The sequence below is a fragment of the Mauremys mutica genome, chromosome 2 (assembly GCF_020497125.1).
Source record: "Mauremys mutica isolate MM-2020 ecotype Southern chromosome 2, ASM2049712v1, whole genome shotgun sequence".
In the NCBI taxonomy this organism is placed as follows: Eukaryota; Metazoa; Chordata; order Testudines; family Geoemydidae; genus Mauremys; species Mauremys mutica.
This window is the reverse complement of record NC_059073.1, coordinates 201,843,534-201,861,563: the sequence shown is the minus strand read 5'-3', so window position 1 is coordinate 201,861,563 and position 18,030 is coordinate 201,843,534. Positions and strand designations below refer to the sequence as shown.

Below are 18,030 nucleotides of genomic sequence, written 5' to 3'. Positions count from 1 at the left end.
TTTTATTTCTTTAAGTTTTTGCTATGTGAAAACCCCAACTGTGTTTGATGAGAAGAGACATTTCTCTGACTACAGACGTCTCCCCTTTAACAGAGCATCATTATATTTGCTTGAGAATAATTTCAGCACATCATTCCTGCTTCAATGAAAAACAAAATTTTGTACAGTGTAGTGTTACTGTACAAACACTACTTGCTAAAATAAAAATTGCTGCAAAAGTAGGAAGGTGGAATGTCAAACTCAGTGTTCCATTATGATACTTACCATGAGATATATGAACAATGCTCAGCCTTGAAAACCATAATTCTTTATATGCAATGACAATCCAGAGATGTACTTTCATAGATGCTTGGCTATAGTTTCATTATCTGATGCCCCATTCTCTGGAAGAGCATTCTGTTGTATCATGTTTTCAAGCTTTCTCAGCTTCAAATGCAAATATGTGTGATATAAACTATCATCTCTTTGACTCCAGTAGACACCGTTAGATTCAGTCGGACTGCTTTAGTTTTTACACCCACTCTCTTGATCTTTAAGGAAGTCTATATTAGTATAACTTACATATTGAGGAGCCAGAAAAAGGTGCCAGTAGCACTCATTGACTTGAACTTACATCTTATACCTTCCAGATCTTCAGTATGCAAAGTACACAATAACATAGACTCCCATACATACTGATAGAGTTGATGTAACTAAGGGTATGTGAATCTGACTGAGTCCAAAAGAGTCACCTCAAAATCCTCACCCTGCTTTACTCTGTCCCTTACTCTCTCAAACTATCTATGATCATGGGACAGTGACTTTCAGGAAAGAACCCTTCTATTAATGCAAACAGATTCTGAAGGCAATTTATTAACCTGTAGTAAATGCATCATACTGTAATCAAACATTGTGCTGTGTACTGTAGATTACAAGGACTTACCTCTTCCTCCCAAATTTCATACATACTTTTGGTCTTATAGCGTACTTGGAATAATTCAAAATCCCAAAGTTGAAACACTGAAACAAATAGGCACAGATTCCTGGCTAATGAGATGTCTTGTTATCCTGTTGGTCCCACCATCAGTAGGCTTAAAGTGACTGGCAAATGTTCAGTAACTTAAAATCCCTAATACATTTCACTCATTTCCGCTTTTCTCACTCTTCTCTTAATGGGTTGCAGAAATGTAACCTAAGATAAGATATGCCTTTAACTTGTGCAGCATGATGCTGATGACCCTTCTTATTTTGGTTATTGTCTGAATACAAACAGTTTTCTCCATTCAGAAGCTAAGAAAGGAAATTCATTTAGATGATACTTTAACTCCCAATATGTGGTATGTTGCAGGAGGCTTAAAAACCTTCTTGTGTCTCAGAGAATGAATCATATGTGTTGCAATGTTACCTCTTGCAGAGCTTAAGGACTCATGTACCACAAAGTTGTGATGACAAAAGCTATCTAACTATGTTATGGCCACTGAACTGTTTGCAGAATGGGCCAGCAAAGTATTCATATGGACATCTGATTCATGCCTGAGGATCGTCAAATTGAAGACCAGCTATAGAATGTGCACATTTGTGGATAATCATCTTGCTATACTACCTTTAGTTTAACAACATTTCACCATCTTCCTGCTAAAAAGTCTGTATCACTGAGTGGATGATTTTATCTCAGACATCGTTGATACCAGATACCTCAGAGGCAATGCGAAGGATTGACAAGAAGCTTACTTGAAGAAAACCTACAGTGATGGATGTTTGGAACTGAAATGATGAAGCTGGAAAGTAATGTATTATATTTTGTGCCTTTATATACTGGCTGGCAATATTTGTTGGTGCTATTTTGCACTCTAATAATTATAAGTTACTTTTAACTCCACAGATAGCAAAGGTAAGTTAAAGCTGCAGTGGAAATCTAAGGAGATGGAGGTAGAAATCCAAGGATCTGCCAAAGGAGACAACAAATGAAGTCAGCAAGAAAATGCAGGCCTTGCCAAGGAAGCACAACATGACTAAAGCATTTCCAAGGTACTCTGGAATGCCATTGGTAAGGAGATAATATAATTCACTGTACAGTGGCCATGCAATGGATTTTATTCTTGCTGGTGTGCATGGCACATCATATTTCTTAGCCAAGCAAGTTGGAGAAAGTGTGGGCTGGTCTACACTAAGGGGAAAAATCGATATAAGATACGCAACTTCAGCTACGTGAATAACGTAGCTGAAGTCGAAGTATCTTATATCGATAACTTACCCGTCCTCACGGCGCGGGATCGATCTCCGGGGCTCTCCATATCGACGCCGCCGTTCGCGGTGGTGGAGTTCGCGGTGGTGGAGTTCCGGAATCGATATAAGCGCGTTCAGGGATCGATATATCGCGTCTAGATGAGACGCGATATATCGATCCCTGAAAAATCGATCGCTACCCGCCGATACGGCGGGTAGTGTAGACGTAGCCTGTGTTATCAGAATGGGGGAGCTGATGGATAGGGTTGTTTTGTATCATTGTTGCTTTTATCTTTTGGCACACATTAATGTCCTTGACACGTTACTTTTCAGACGAAGCTCCTAAGTGTGGTGTTTCCCTGCATCCAGGCAGATCCACCACAGGGCATGGAAGAGACCAAAGTCACACATGTAGTAGATATTTATTCAGTGGCACCCAAAGAGCTCTTGGTGGGTGATGAAATAGTTCCTGAGGATTACCAGGATAGGATTCGATATGGGAACTACCACCATTATCACTATGTATCTTTGAGAATGAACTGAAGGCTTGCAAGAGGGGGGCTTTATCAGTGTGACATAGACGCCTTCATCCCCTTCTGTGCAGTCTTTGGCACAGAGCAGACCTGATGGGTCCCTGGATGGTGTGGAGAATGCTATGGCTGGCTGGGTTAAGAGACTACACATGGACCCAGGCATCACATGAGAAGAAAAAGAGCCTACTAGCAACCACACCAGTGAATTCTATAGACACTATGAGTTAGCTGCTATGTGAGCAATAAATATGTTGCTGCTAGTAGACCAATTTTCCACAGCTGGGGAATGGTGCTCCCTAAGGTACCGATCACCTCTAGCAATTGGAAACAGGAGTTTCACATCCAAGAGCAAAGACATTTTGACTGTTGCTGTTCACTTCTAGCCATAAGAGCCCTTCTGGCCACTGACCTTGGTTGCTTGAACCTTGGAAGACTAGCGCAGAGCAAGAGTCCTTTTCTACACAACCTGTTGCAAACCATGATGATTTCACCATCTGACAACTATTGAGTTTCTTGTGAACTCCAGGAAGAATATACAGCATTGAGCTCCACTCTAAAAATAATTGTTATTTCTCTTTTTAAATATTTCTGTTTATTAATAAAGCTGCTTTGTGTTCAGTTACACTGTATTGTCTTTTCAATATTGGGGTTTTCATTCTGTTCTATTAGCGGCCATCTCTCCTCCCTGAAACCGAATTAGCAATTCTCACTACTTTAAGTGTACGTTTTTCACACACATTCTCCTTGTGGTTTGGGATGTTAAATGGTTTTTATGTACATATGATTTTGGATTTTAGAACAGCTTTTCCACTGATTAAAAGATCAAAACTGTATACGTTTTTCAAGTGCAATGTGGCACACTAATAAAGCCAGGCGATAAATGCTTTTGGGCCCTGCTACTGAAAAAATCTCAGCATTTCCCTTCTTTAATACTTCACAGCCAGTTTTCAAAATGAGCAGCAGCATTTGCTTGGCAGCAGCCTTTGGTTTACATCAGAAACAGCCCAATGAAAGCCTGTCTTTGCCTTTACTCAGCTGTTTCTGAACAGAGACAAAGGCAGATGTTAAACCATTCATTTTGCCACAATTTGCCATCTGCCTTTGGCTGTGCTGGGGAAGCAGCCAAACAAGGTGGCATGCCTGTTTCTGACTGAAGATTAATGCTTCTTGGATAAGAACTAATAATAAAAATCCAACACATGATACGTTTTAGAACATAATAGTCACTTTTAAACAAATTTCAAACCCCAATAAATGTTACAGCGGCAATAAGAAAAGATCCACTGTTGGGAAATAACTATTATTATACATTTAAACAAAAACACAGTTCCATAGCTGAAGTGCAAATATGTGCACAATTAGCCACCACCACCACCACCACCCCAAGGGCAGGGGCGGCTCCAGGCTCTAGCACGCCAAGTACGTGCTTGGGGCGGCAAGCCGCGGGGGGTGCTCTGCGGGCACCGCCGGAACCAGCGGACCCTCCGAGGCAGCCTGCTTGCCTGCCATGCCTGGGGAGGCAAAATCCCTAGAGCCGCCCCTGCCCAAGGGTGGAAGCAGCAGCTCTTTGGCATCCTTTCTTTGTGTTAGCAAAAGAATTGCAAAAATTTGTATGCAATAGCCTAAAGATGCTAAAGGTAGCATAGCTTGGAGGAATGAGCATAAGGATTCATCCTGACTCTGCCACTGATTCACTCTGCAGCATGAGGTAAGTCTCTTTGTTTCCCATCTGTAAAATGGGGATAATAATGCTCTCTTATTTTGCAATGGAGACAAAATAATTAATGTTTATGATAAAACTCAAATACTATAGTGATTTAAAAAAAAAAGCCATGAGAAAGTGAATAATTCTGTATTCATTGCAGGCTTTAGAAAGTATGCAGTAAATAGGTTAGGACCACTAATTGAATGACCGGGATAAAAACACTGAACGGCTGACTCATTCCCTGAGCACTATCCATCCTGTGTACAGAGCAAGGCAGAAATCCTGTGGAAAAAGTAATCTAGAATCATGTAGTTAAAGACTGTATCATAACACCTACACCTCAACATGCTTGTGTGCCTAAACTTATAGGGTAGCTCAGTACTATGTATCCTTTCCCCACTCTGTCTCTGGCTGTGTGTTTGCAGTGCACAAAGTACAGTGGGGTGTGACACTCACTAACACGTATCGATATCCTTCTGCTTCTGACCTTAAAAAGTGTGGTCTTCAGCACTGTCTGTCTATAAATGTCCAGCTGCAATCCAAGAAATGCATTTTAAATGTGGGTGCAAACATACCTATTAGTGATAAACCAGAGCAGCATTTTTTGCCTTACAGGGATTCAAACCTTCCTGGTTAAAGTTATAGGCCCAACAGTAACATCTCAAGGCCATGTCCTTTACTGACATGGTGAAGTGATGAGATCCCTATGCAAAGTTTCTGCTGATGAAGTGAAGAAGGGTTCTTCTTCCCATTTGTTAACACTTGCTGAAAGTGAAAGAATATATTGTATAGCCCATAAACCTTACAGGACATATGAGCAGGCTGATATGCTCTGCTCTATGCGATCTTAATTATGATGAAAGTCAGACCCTTTAAAATAGCTTGTGGTCTACTAATTATTCAAATTAATCCCCCTGGTTAATGAACTATCATCCTCTAAGAGACTGTAGCATAGGTGCAGCTCAATGAGGATGCCTGAAATAGTGTAGTCTGGAGAAAGATGCACTGCTGGAGCAGATCTACGTTCAAAGTCTCACTCTGCCAATAATTTGCTGTTTGATCTTGGGCTGGTCACTTCACTTCTCCATCTCAGTTTCCCCATCTGGTTATTTAACTATCTGCCTTACAGGGATGTAGTACGGCTAAATTAGATAATATCTGTACAGTGCTTTGAGCATGTAAAATGTACCCTGGTGTCATTATATAGTTCAAATTCGTGGGTTGAATACTCCACCTGGCCATCCCACAGAAAAGCTAGTTCAGGGTGTAACTTTCACATTCTCTTCTGTCTTCATTTTGAGAACTACAATTTTCCTCTTAATCCTTCTGCTCTTCCCACCCCATGCTTCCAACCCCTGATTTCTTCCCAGAATGTTTAGTCTAAGAAAGAAGGCACGTCAGCATCACCCTGGACAGAACTGAATGCCACTGAGTCATATGTCAAAGCACAGTCGATGGAGGCCTGTCATTCTTCTCTGTTGGAACTCACATGTTGTATCCCCTTTAATTTTCAATAGACCCAGGGTCTTCCCCTTGTCTTGCTGTCCCAGATAATATTTCTGTGATCTGGCATCAAGCCACTGGTATTCTTACTAAGCAATTTTTAAGCTATTTTTACAGTGAATTGTGTTAAAACTTATACCACACTTATACCACATAAAAGTTAATGACACAGAGCTCCTTTGTAAAGCACTTTGAAATCTACAGATGAGATGTGCTATATAAGCACTAGGGGGGTGGCATTAGTATTATTTTCCATTGATGTATTAAAAATAGCTATTGAAGTCAGTGGGATTTGCACCTGTTCATGCAGAAGATAACTTTGGCCATTCAGTATCCTGAAAAACTTTTTTTTTAAATGAGCCTCACCTGAGGTGTATTTATGTGCTATATTTGTGAAAACATCCTGCTGCCTTTCATTCAGTACATGTCTGTCATCTTATCTGTATTTCAGTTTTACAGGCATGTTAATATTTCTGCTCTAAGCTCAGGTTTCAAATGCAAGAGGGGTCCACTCAGTCCTTCTTCCTTCTGAGGTATCTGACTAGAGTTCAGTGCAGATTACCATGTGTGGCTCTTTCAGATGAGACCTCAGAAACTGAGACCCAGTCTTTTCTTATGGACCTTAAAGACTCTGAAGTGATGGGTAAATAACCCTTATAGTAACTTATACTCCTTATACCAAAGGCTTTTAAAGTACTAAGTACTAAAACTAAGTAGCCATGAGATAAGAAGTAAGGTCCTTTCATGGAGCAGTAACTGGCTGAAAGATAGGAAACACCCCGGTCTACACTAGGGTGGGGGGATCGATCTAAGTTATGCAACTTCAGCTACATGAATAACATAGCAAAATTGGCAAAATTCAATGCTGATAAGTGCAAAGTAATGCACACTGAAAAAAATAATCCCAACTATATGTATACAATGATGTGTTCTAAATTAGCTATAACCACCCAAGCAAGATCTTGGAGTCACCCAGGATAATTCTCTGAACACTTCCACACAGTGCTCAGCAGCAGTCAAACAGGCTCAAAGTATGTTAGGAACTATTAGGAAAGGAGGGGAAAAGACATAAAATATCATAGTGCCAGTATATAAATTAATGGCATGCCCACACTTTCAATACTGTGTCCAGTTCTGGTCAACCCATCTCAAAAAGGATACAGTGGAACTGGAAAAGGTTCAGAGAAGAGAAGCAAAGGTGATTAGGGAAAATGGAATGGCTTCCATATGAGGAGAGACTAAAAAAATTAGTGCTGTTCAGCTTAGAAGAGAGACGATATGATAAGAGGTCTTTAAAATCACAGTTAATGAGGAAAAAGTGAATAGAAAAGTGTTATTTACCCTTTCATGCAATGCAAAAACCAGGAGTAACCTGACCAAATTGATAGGAAGCAGGTTTAATACAAACAAGAGGAAGTATTTTTTCACACAACTAACCTGTGGAATTCATTGCCATGGGATGTTGTGATGGCCATAAGTACACTGGGGCTCAAAAAAGAACTGGATAAGTTCGTGGAGGATATGTCCATCAATGGCTATTAGCCAAGATGGTCAGGGACACAACCCCATGCTTGCAGCAACCCTAAAGCTCTGATTGCCAGAAGCTGGGAGTGGAAGACAGGAATGGATCACTCCCTAATTGACCTCTTCTGTACACTGCCCCAGAAGCTCTGGCACAGGCCACTGCTGAAGACAGGATACTAGGCAAGATGGAACATGGTCTGACTCAGTATGGCAGTTCTTTCTGTTCTCTTCATCCCCTCCAAGTTTGGCTCCCTGTGTCACTTTTTATAAATGCAAGGTTTTGCCCATTTTATTAGTCAAAATGTCAGTGCCTCCCCCCCCCCCCGCAATTTTTGTGTTGTGCTGCTTAGTCATCAGCCAGAATTTGCCTGCTTTTTGCTGATCACTGAAGGTAGGTGTGTGTGTGTGTGTGTGTGTGTGTGTGTGTGTGTGTGTGTGTGTGTGTGAGAGAGAGAATTCTCACTGAAGCCTGGTCTACACTAGGCGTTTAAATCGGTTTTAGGAGCATAAAACCGATTTAACGCTGCACCCGTCCACACTAGGAGGCACCTTATATCGATTTTAATGGCTCTTTAAATCGGTTTCTGTACTCCTCCCTGACGAGAGGAGTAGCGCTAATATCGGGATTAACATATCGGAATAGGGTTAGTGTGGCCGCAAATCGACGGTATTGGCCTCCGGGCAGTATCCCACAGTGCACCACCGACCGCTCTGGACAGCATTCTGAACTCGGATGCACTGGCCAGGTAGACAGGAAAAGCCCCGCGAACTTTTGAAATTCATTTCCTGCTTCCCCAGCTTGGAGAGCTCATCAGCACAGGTGACCACGCACAGCTCATCTGCACAGGTAACAATGCAGTCTCCTGAGAATCGAAAAAGAGCCCCAGCATGGACTGCACAGGAGGTACTGGATCTGATCGCTATATGGGGAGAGGATTCAGTGCTAACAGAACTGCGTTCCAAAAGACGAAATGAAAAAGTATTTGAAAGAATTTCTAAGGCTATGACGGATAAAGGCCACAGCAGGGACTCAGTGCAGTGCAAAGTGAAAGTTAAGGAGCTCAGACAAGCCTACCAGAAAACCAAAGAAGCAAACGGAAGGTCTGGGGCAGGTCGAAAAACATGCCGCTTCTATGCTGAGCTGCATGCAATTTTAGGGGGCTGCGCCACAAGTACCCCACCCCTGACCGTGGATTCCGAGGTGGGGGTTGTAATCTCTGCCATGGCTGAGGATTATGCAGATGGGGAAGATGAAGATGAAGAAGAGGAGGAAGACCTAGCAGAGAGCACACAGCACTCCGTGAGCCCCAGCAGCCAGGAGCTTTTTATCACCCTGACGGAATTACCCTCCTCCCAGCCCTCACAAGCAACTATCCCAGACAATGACGCCATGGAAGGGACCTCTGGTGAGTGTACCTTTGTAAATAGCAAACATTGTTTTTTAAGCAAGCGTTTTTTAATGATTGATTTGCCCTGAGGACTTGGGATGCATTCGCAGACAGTACAGTTACTTAGAAAAGTTTGTTAACATGTCCGGGGATTGAGAGGAAATCCTCCAGGGACATCTCGATGAAGCGCTCCTGTAGGTACTCCAGAAGCCTTTGCAGAAGGTTTCTGGGCAAGGCAGCCTTATTCCGCCCACCATGGTAGGACACTTTACCACGCCATGCATGTAGCAAGTAGTCCGGTATCATTGCGTGGCAAAGCATAGCAGCGTATGGTCCCGGTGATTGCTGGCATTCAAGAAGCATCCGCTCTTTATCTCGCTGTGTTATCCTCAGCAAAGTGATATCGTTCAGGATAACGTGGTTAAAAATCAGGAATTTAAGTAAGGTGGATGGCCATTTTCCTACTGGGTTCGTGGACTGCAGCAGCTTAAAAAAAAATCCTTTCCTCCACGTAGCCAAGCGGGGGGAGGGGAGGAATGAAATGCCAATGATCTTTTTTGTGTTTGGCCAGCGGGGCTTCCCCAAGCTACCAGCCACGCAGTGGGTCGGGGGGGTGGGAAGGGTGTTGATTAGCAGGGAGATAGCGTGGTATTAGCCATGCATTGGGGGGAGGGGTAAATCACTGCAGAAGCCGAAAGACAGTGGCTTACCATGGCCGCATGCAAGCTGAATTCTGATGCCTGGACCTGTGTCTGAGATCTGTAACTACAGAGCTGCAGGCACTCAGTATTAAGATGAAAAATGCGACCTTGTAGGGAAATTACATGGGCTATGTAAGGTGAATAGTGCTGTTCACTGTGAAAGAGTATAACCATTGTTCTGTAAAATGTATCTTTAAAAATATTTCTCTCCCTCTCATGCAGCTGCAAATATTTCAAGCGTCCCTCCTCCATCCCAAAAGCTAGCACAGATAAGGCGCAGGAAAAAGAAGACGCGAGATGAGATGTTCTCGGATATTATGGAAGTTACACGCAATGAAAGAGCTCAACTGAATGAGTGGAAGGACGTGGTATCAAATTACAGGAAAGAGGCCAGTGAACGTGAGGACAGGAGGGACAACCGAGATGAGAGGTGGCGGCAGGAAGATCAGTGGTGGCGGGATGCAACTCTGGGGCTGCTGCGTGATCAATGCAACTCTGGGGCTGCTGCGTGACATGCTCCGGTGTCTGGTGGAGCTTCAGGAACGGCAGCAGGATCACAGAGTACCGCTGTAGCCCCTGTGTAACCACCCTCAACCCTCACCATGTTCCATATCCTCCTCACCCAGACGTATAAGAACGCGTGGGGGGAGGCTCCGTGCACCCGCCCACTCCACCCCTGTGGACAGCCCAACCAGAAGGCTGTCGTTAATCTGAAATTTTGTAATGGCCTTCTCCATCCTTCCTATCCTCCTCCCAAACCACACCCTTACTTCTATCCCTCTTTTTATAATGAATTAATAAAGAATTCATGATTTTTAAACGAGAGTGACTTTATTTGCATAAGTAAGCTGTACTCGAAGGGGGAGGGTGAGTTGCTTACAGGGAATGAGTCAATCAAGGGGGATTGGGTGTTCATCAACAAACACAGCAGTCACACTGTACCCTGGCCATTGATGAAGCTCGTTTTCAAAGCTTCTCTGATGCGCACCGCTTCCTGGTGTGCTCTTCTAATCTCCCTGGTGTCTGGCTGCGCGTAATCAGCGGCCAGGTGATTTGCCTCAGCCTCCCACCCCGCCATAAAGGTCTCCCCCTTACTCTCACAGAGATTGTGGAGAATACAGCAAGCAGCAATAACATAGGGGACATTGGTTTGGCTGAGGTCTGAGCGAGTCAGTAATGTCCGCCAGCGCACCTTTAAACGGCCAAATGCACATTCCACCACCATTCTGCACTTGCTCAGCCTGTAATTGAACAGATCCTGACCACTGTCCAGGCTGCCTGTGTATGGCTTCATGAGCCATGGCATCAAGGGGTAGGCTGGGTCCCCCAGGATAACGACAGGCATTTCAACATCCCCAACTGTTATTTTCTGGTCTGGGAAGTAATTCCCTTGCTGCAGCCGTTTAAACAGAGTAGTGCTTCTGAATACGCGAGCGTCATGAACCCTCCCTGGCCATCCCACGTGGATGTTTGTGAAACGTCCCTTGTGATCCACCAGTGCTTGCAGCACCATTGAAAAGTACCCCTTCCGGTTTACGTACTGGGTGCCCTGGCGCTGCGGTGCCAAGATAGGGATATGGGTTCCATCTATCGCCCCCCCCACAGTTAGGGAATCCCACTGCAGCAAAGCCATCCACTATGGCCTGCACGTTTCCCAGAGTCACAACCTTTCGTAGCAGCAACTTAGTGATTGCTTTGGCTACTTGCATCACAGCAGCCCCCACAGTAGATTTTCCAACTCCAAATTGATTCCCGACTGACCGGTAGCTGTCTGGCGTTGCAAGCTTCCACAGGGCTATCGCCACTCGCTTCTCTACTGTGAGGGCTGCTCTCATCTTGGTATTATGGCGTTTCAGGGCAGGGGCAAGCAAGTCACAAAGTTCCATGAAAGTGCCCTTACGCATGCGAAAGTTTCGCAGCCACTGGGAATCGTCCCACACCTGCAACACAATGCGGTCCCACCAGTCAGTGCTTGTTTCCCGGGCCCAAAATCGGCGTTCAATGGATAGAATCTGCCCCATTACCATCAGGATCTCCAAAGCGCGGGGGCCCGCAGTTTGAGAGAATTCTGTGTCCACGTCCTCATCACTGTCATCGCCGCGCTGCCGTATCCGCCTCCTCCTCAACTCGGTTTGAAGGTCCTGGTTCAGCATATACTGCACGAGAGTGCGCGAGGTGTTTAAAACATGCACGATTGCGGTATTGAGCTGAGCAGGGTCCATGCTTGCTGTGTTATGGTGTCTGCACAGTTCACCAAGCAAAAAAGGCGCGAAACGGTTGTCTGCTGCTTTCAGGGAGGGAGGGGTGAGGCTGTACCCAGAACCACCCGCGACAATGATTTTTGCCCCATCAGGCACTGGGATCTCAACCCGGAAATGCCAAGGGGCGGGGGAGGCTGCAGGAACTATGGGATAGCTACGGAATAGCTACCCACAGTGCAATGCTCCAGAAATCGACGCTAGCCTCGGACCGTGGACGCACACCACCGATTTAATGTGTTTAGTGTGGCCGCGCGCACTCGATTTTATACAATCTGTTTTACAAAACCGGTTTATGCAAATTCGGAATAGTCCCGTAGTGTAGACGTACCCTGAAATCAACAGGAGTCAAGGGTGCTCAGCACTTTTCAGGCATAAGCCTATCATTTATTGAGCGATTTGGGATGAAAAGTGAACTTGTGAGGAAAAAAGGACAGTCTTTGGTTTACCTGATATAAAATGCATATATATAAAACAAGTAATAATATATAATAAATATTTGTTTTATGTGTAGATTTTTACCTATTGTTTTGTTTCTTGTAGATTATTGGAACAATTCCACTGATGCCTAATCCAGTCCCATCCAATCAGGCAGCAGGAGGAGCTCAGGGCCTTCAAGTGCAGCCAATTACCCCACAGTTATTGACCAATGCCCAGGGTCAGATCATTGCTACAGTCATTGGAAACCAGATACTACCAGTGATCAACACCCAGGGAATAACACTATCACCACTCAAACCAGGCCAACAGGTAAATTATCTATAGCTTCAGTGATTTCAAAGACAGCCGCAACAGAAATAACCATCTGCTCCTTACTCACTTTCATAGCCTTTTTTCAGAGTTCCCTGTTTTGTTACCATTCTGTCTCATGGAATGAAAGGTATATTTTAATTATATTCAAACTCATTCAGGCAGGGGAAAAGATTCAAAGCAGTAGTTTCGCTTTTCTCTCTTATGAGCAAAGTACTTCAACCAGTAATGTGTTATTCTGAAAGGAAAAATTGTTGTCTAAAGCTGAATGTAGTGACTTATATTGCAGGTACTTCCATAATAGTTCATTTCAAAAATATAGCAAGTTTCATTTTCCTTTAAAAAAAAAACCCAGGCAATTCACTAACTTCCTCAGTTAAAATATATATATATGAGTGTATGCACAAAGAAAAACAAGGGAAAGGTTGCAGTGAAAAAATGTCATTCAGTATAATGTACCATGCAATCCACAAATTTGAGGATGGATGTAGCAACCTCATGTAGTCCAGAAAAGGTTCTATAGTTCATTAAATCCTCATGATTTTCTAATGCTCTAAAGGCAAAAATAATTAGTTCTTGCCATGTTTGTAAAGAATGAAATGCTGTCTGATATGAAATCTTTTCATCTGAAAAAGGAAAAGCCAAGTCTAGAACAGAGCAGTGCAATAATATCAAGCTGTGATTGCCAAGAAAAGTCATATTATGAAAGGGTCAGTCATTTCAATAGTCAAGTTACTGTGGTGGTCGTGGTGGTGTTGTTATTGAACCTTTGTCTATTTTTAAACACCAAAAAGTCTATCCCTACCCCAAACACTAATTAGCTGTCCCGTGTTTGTGAGAACTCTAGGATAGCGTGAACTACAAATTAATCTCAACTGTGCCTTGTTTAGCTTGAGATTTAAAGAGCTAATGAATTTCTAAGATGGCTCTTTTCTTAGGTCTCATACCTTTATATGGCTGCACCTTCTTTTGCCAGCCTACTCTTTTGGTCATTTAAGGGACGAATTTTCAAAAATGCTCAGCATTGGCCCAACTCTACTCCCATTGCAGTCACTAGTAAAACTCCCATTGACTTCAGTGGGAGCGGAGTTAGGCCAATGTTGAGTGTTTTTTAAAATGCCACCCTTAAATGTTTAGTAACAGATGAATGTAAAGAGCACAGGCCATATATTCCCCTGCAGTGGAAAATCTGCACATGGGTTAGGAAATGCAGCAGGTTTCATCCCTCGGTTTCCTTCTGATTGTCCCACTGAGAAAGCAGGGCTTTCCCTCCCTCCCGGAGAAGGCAGGGGGTGAGACTCACAAAAACTATTGCTCTCCTGAGATCCCCTGGGAGATCCATGGATCTTAGGACAACCATGGAGCACAGAGGCCTGTTAGCAGAGGTCTAAAAAGCATCACAACTCTGCTGAGCCAGGTTCCTATGGAATCCCGGCTGGCTGCTGCAGAGGGGGACCCCATTCAAGCTAGAGCTGCTTGTGGTACTAGATCCCCCAAAGTGGGCGAGAAAGGGATGGACGGCAGTGGAGCCAGGGCCTCATCCCCTCCTCTGCAATGCTGATGGAATCAGCCTCACATGGAGAGAAGCACAGTGCCTCTATGAACTGTTGCTAGGTGGTGCGACTAGTTGCAATGGGACAGTCCAACGGCTGAAGAGCCGCTATCTGGTCTTTCCATATTGTATGTCAGTGGTTCATCCTGCCCAAGTGCCTTGGTGTGGGCACCATAAACACACAAGGACAAATCATCAGCTAGTGTACGTTGTCAGGGCTTCACTGAAGGCAATGGAGCTATGACAGTTTCCACCAGTTGAGTAACTGCTACATCTTGTACAATATAAATAAAGAGAGTTTACTATAAATTGCCTACCAATAAATGAAGGAGACACAGATATATGTTAAATCATGTATTTGCTTCAAGTTCTATTGAGGAGGAAGGTGAATCTTTCAAAGAAAGCAAATGAGTCCTTGGAGGGAGTTTATTTTCAAAGGCGAAATAACAAATATTTTTTCGAGATTTATTTAACGGTTTTTCAAAAGATCAGCAGCTCCGGGCCCAATCCCACTGACCTTATTCAGTCAAACTCCAGAATTTCAGTGGATTGCCCCGAGTAGTTCAGCACTAAAAAAAATCTCTTTCTTAAATCTATGGTAAGCTGATGTCGAATGTCCTCCTCAGTGCGGATGTAAAAAAACCTAATACAAAATTACCGGTATATTAAAAATACTATAAAATCGCTATTTTGATCGGAGCTACAGAAAAATAGTTCTGTGTGTTTGTGCTCCCTCTACTGGCCTTCAAGCTTTTACCTAAAGTCCCCAGCAAAAGTCAGTGGCATTTTTGGCATTGATTTCAATTGGAGCAGAGCTAAGGTCTAAGAACCTAGTCCTACAAGTTGATAGTGCTGATGCTCAGATAAAGAATCAAATGAGATGTAACAATACTGGCTGTTTGAAAAGTAAATGGGATTGCACAAGGTATAAATCAGTACTCAGGGCCGCCCAGAGGATTCAGGGGGCCTGGGTCTTCGGCGGCGGGGGGCCCCCGCTTCAGCGGTAATTCAGCAGCGGGGGGTCCTTCCGCTCCGGGACCCGCCGTCAAAGTGCCCTGAAGACCCACGGCGGGCCCCCCCCCCACCGAATTACCGCAGAAGACCCGGCACTTCGGCGGCAGGTCCCGCTTCGGCCCGCTGCCGAAGACCTAGAGCAGAAGAAGCTCCGGGGGCCCAGGCCCTGCGAGAGTTTTCCGGGCCCCCCAGAGCAAGTGAAGGACCCCACACCAGGGGCCCCGAAAAACTCTCATGGGGCGTGGGGCAAATTGCCCCAGTTGCCGCCCCCCCCTCTGGGCGGCCCTGTCAGTACTGAAGTTACCCTGTTATCTGCCAGACATGAACCCGTCACAATCTTTGGCTGTGGATATGAACCTTCCCTCGGGCCAGGGGTGTTTCAGTCCAACATTTTGTTTCAACTCATCTCTACTCCTCTGCTATAAAGGCTAATTTTCAGAAAAGCTGAGCACTCACAACTCCATATAAACTCAGTGGGAGCTACAGTTACTCAGGATCTTTGAAAATCAGACCCATACTCTATTTGGTAGATAATTTTCAAATTTCTTAAAGAGTATTTGGGAGAAAAATTGCAAACCATATTTTTTAAGTTTTGAGAGTGTAAAAATAAATCAGTGAAGTAAAAATGATGTATTAAACTAGGGTTACAGCCAATCTCAATTCATCATGCAACTTTCCATTCTCTTGGAAACACGGCAGTTAAGGAAACTCTGCAAGTTGTGTCAGATATTATTCTGCAGTAGGATCTTACTATTCATTCAATGGCTGTCCCAGTCAGTCTTCACAGTGGCTCTGAGGTTTCTTCTGAATCTTTCAGCAGACCCATGAATGGTTACATAAACTACGTTAGCCTTCTGGATTTTCTCTAGATACATATGAGTCCATTATAAAGTACAGTCTAGCAAAAAAGACTGCTGTAGCTCAGAGCAGCCTCTAGCCCTCAGTGACTGTATTTAATTTTAAATATTTTTCTATTATATATTTCTATTATATATGTTCCCATTGTGAGATAAAAATATATGCAATCCTGTTCAACATATTCATAAATAATCTGGAAAAAGGGGTAAACAGTGAGGTGGCTAAGTTTTCAGATGATACAAAACTACTCACATAGTTAAGCCAAAGTTGAGTGCAAGGAGTTACAAAGGGATCTCACAAAACTGGGTAACTGGGCAACAAAATGGCAGATGAAATTCAATGGTGGTAAATAGAAAGTAATGCACATTAGAAGATATAATCCAAACTGTACATACAAAATGATGGGGTCACAAAATTAACTGTTACCACTCGAGAAAGAGATCTTGTGGATAGTTCTCTGAAAACATCTGCTCAATGTGCAGCAGCAGTCAAAAAAGCTAACAGAATGTTGGGAACCATTAGGAAAGGGATAGATAATGAAATAGGAACTATCACAGTGCCACTATATAAAACCATGGTAAAGGTAATAATTGGAGATAAACCAATCTCCTAGAACTGGAAGGGACCTTGAAAGGTCATCGAGTCCAGCCCCCTGCCTTCACTAGCAGGACCAATTTTTTCCCCAGATCTCTAAGTGGCCCCCTCAAGGATTGAACTCACAACCCTGGGTTTAGCAGGCCAATGCTCAAACCACTGAGCTATCCCTCCCTCTCACACCTTGATGTATTTTCAGCTGAAAATATTTCTGCTCATATTTAGGCACCTGCCTGATTTTTCAGATTGCAGAGCACGCAGCAGTTCCTTTTAGAGTCAATACTGCAAAACTTATTTGTGACTATTCAAATTCAAAAGGGAAATTTGATTCGACCACATTCACATCTTGTGCTGCGCAAATAATGAAAACAGTGATTGGCTAAATAGTTTGTTCATAAATCTTTGTAGCCTTTGTCAAGTACGTCCCTTGTTAGCTTCTTTCTGCGTTTTTTAAATTTAATGCCTTGCATTTGCAGGTGGTGTCCAGAATGACAGGAGGACAGGGTTAGAATTCAAAACAACCTTGACAAATAGGACAATTGGTCTGTAATCAACAAAATGAAATTCAATAAAGACAAGTGCAAAGTACTTCACTGAGGAAGGAAAATTCAAATGCACAATTACAACATGGGGAATAACTGGCTAGACATAGTACTGCTGAAAAGGATCCGGAGGTTTTACTGGATCACAAATTGAATGTGAGCCAACAGTGCGATGCAGTTGTGAAAAAGGCTAATATCATTCTGAGGTATTTAACAGGAGTATCATATGTTAGATATGGGAGGTAGTTGTCCTGCTCTGACCTCAGCTGGAATACTGTGTACAGTTCTGGGCAACCCACTTTAGCAAAGATGGGGACAAATTGGAGAGTCCAGAGGAACAAAAAATGATAAATGGTTTCGAAAACCTGACCTGTGAGGAAAAAACTGGGCATGTTTAGTCTTGAGAAAAGAAGACTGAGGGAAGACCTGATAGTCTTCAAATATATGAAGGGCTGTTATAAGGAGGACAGTGATAATTTGATCTCCATGTCCACTTAAAGTAGGACAAGTAGTAATGGGCTTAATCCACAGCAAGGAAGATTTAGCTTAGATAGTAGGAAAACTTTCTAACTATAAGAATAGCTAAGCACTGGAATAGGCTCCCAAGAGAGGTTATGGAACCTCTTTCATTGGAAAAAGAACAGGAGTACTTGTGGCACCTTAGAGACTAACAAATTTATTTCAGCATAAGCTTTCGTGGGCTACAGCTCACTTCTTGAGATGCATTGGAGGTTTTTAAGAACAAGTTAAACAAACACTCCTCAAGGATGGTCTAGGTATTCTTGGTCCTACCTCAGTGCAGGGGATGGATTTGATGATCTCTCAAGGTCTCTTCCAGCCCTACATTTCTGTGATTCTATTAATATGTTCATGCATTATTCACCCAATTCTAGATTATATCCC

At 43.4% G+C, this 18,030-nt stretch overlaps 1 protein-coding gene across 1 annotated transcript in view; it reads left to right on the top strand.

Annotated features, from left to right (window-relative positions):
• POU6F2 (POU class 6 homeobox 2) overlaps positions 1-18,030 on the top strand; it is a 352,462-nt gene that overhangs the window by 312,735 nt on the left and 21,697 nt on the right. The window contains exon 7 of the mRNA XM_045006755.1: positions 12,361-12,567. Coding sequence (XP_044862690.1) covers positions 12,361-12,567 — 207 coding nt within the window. The remainder of the gene's footprint in view (positions 1-12,360; positions 12,568-18,030) is intronic.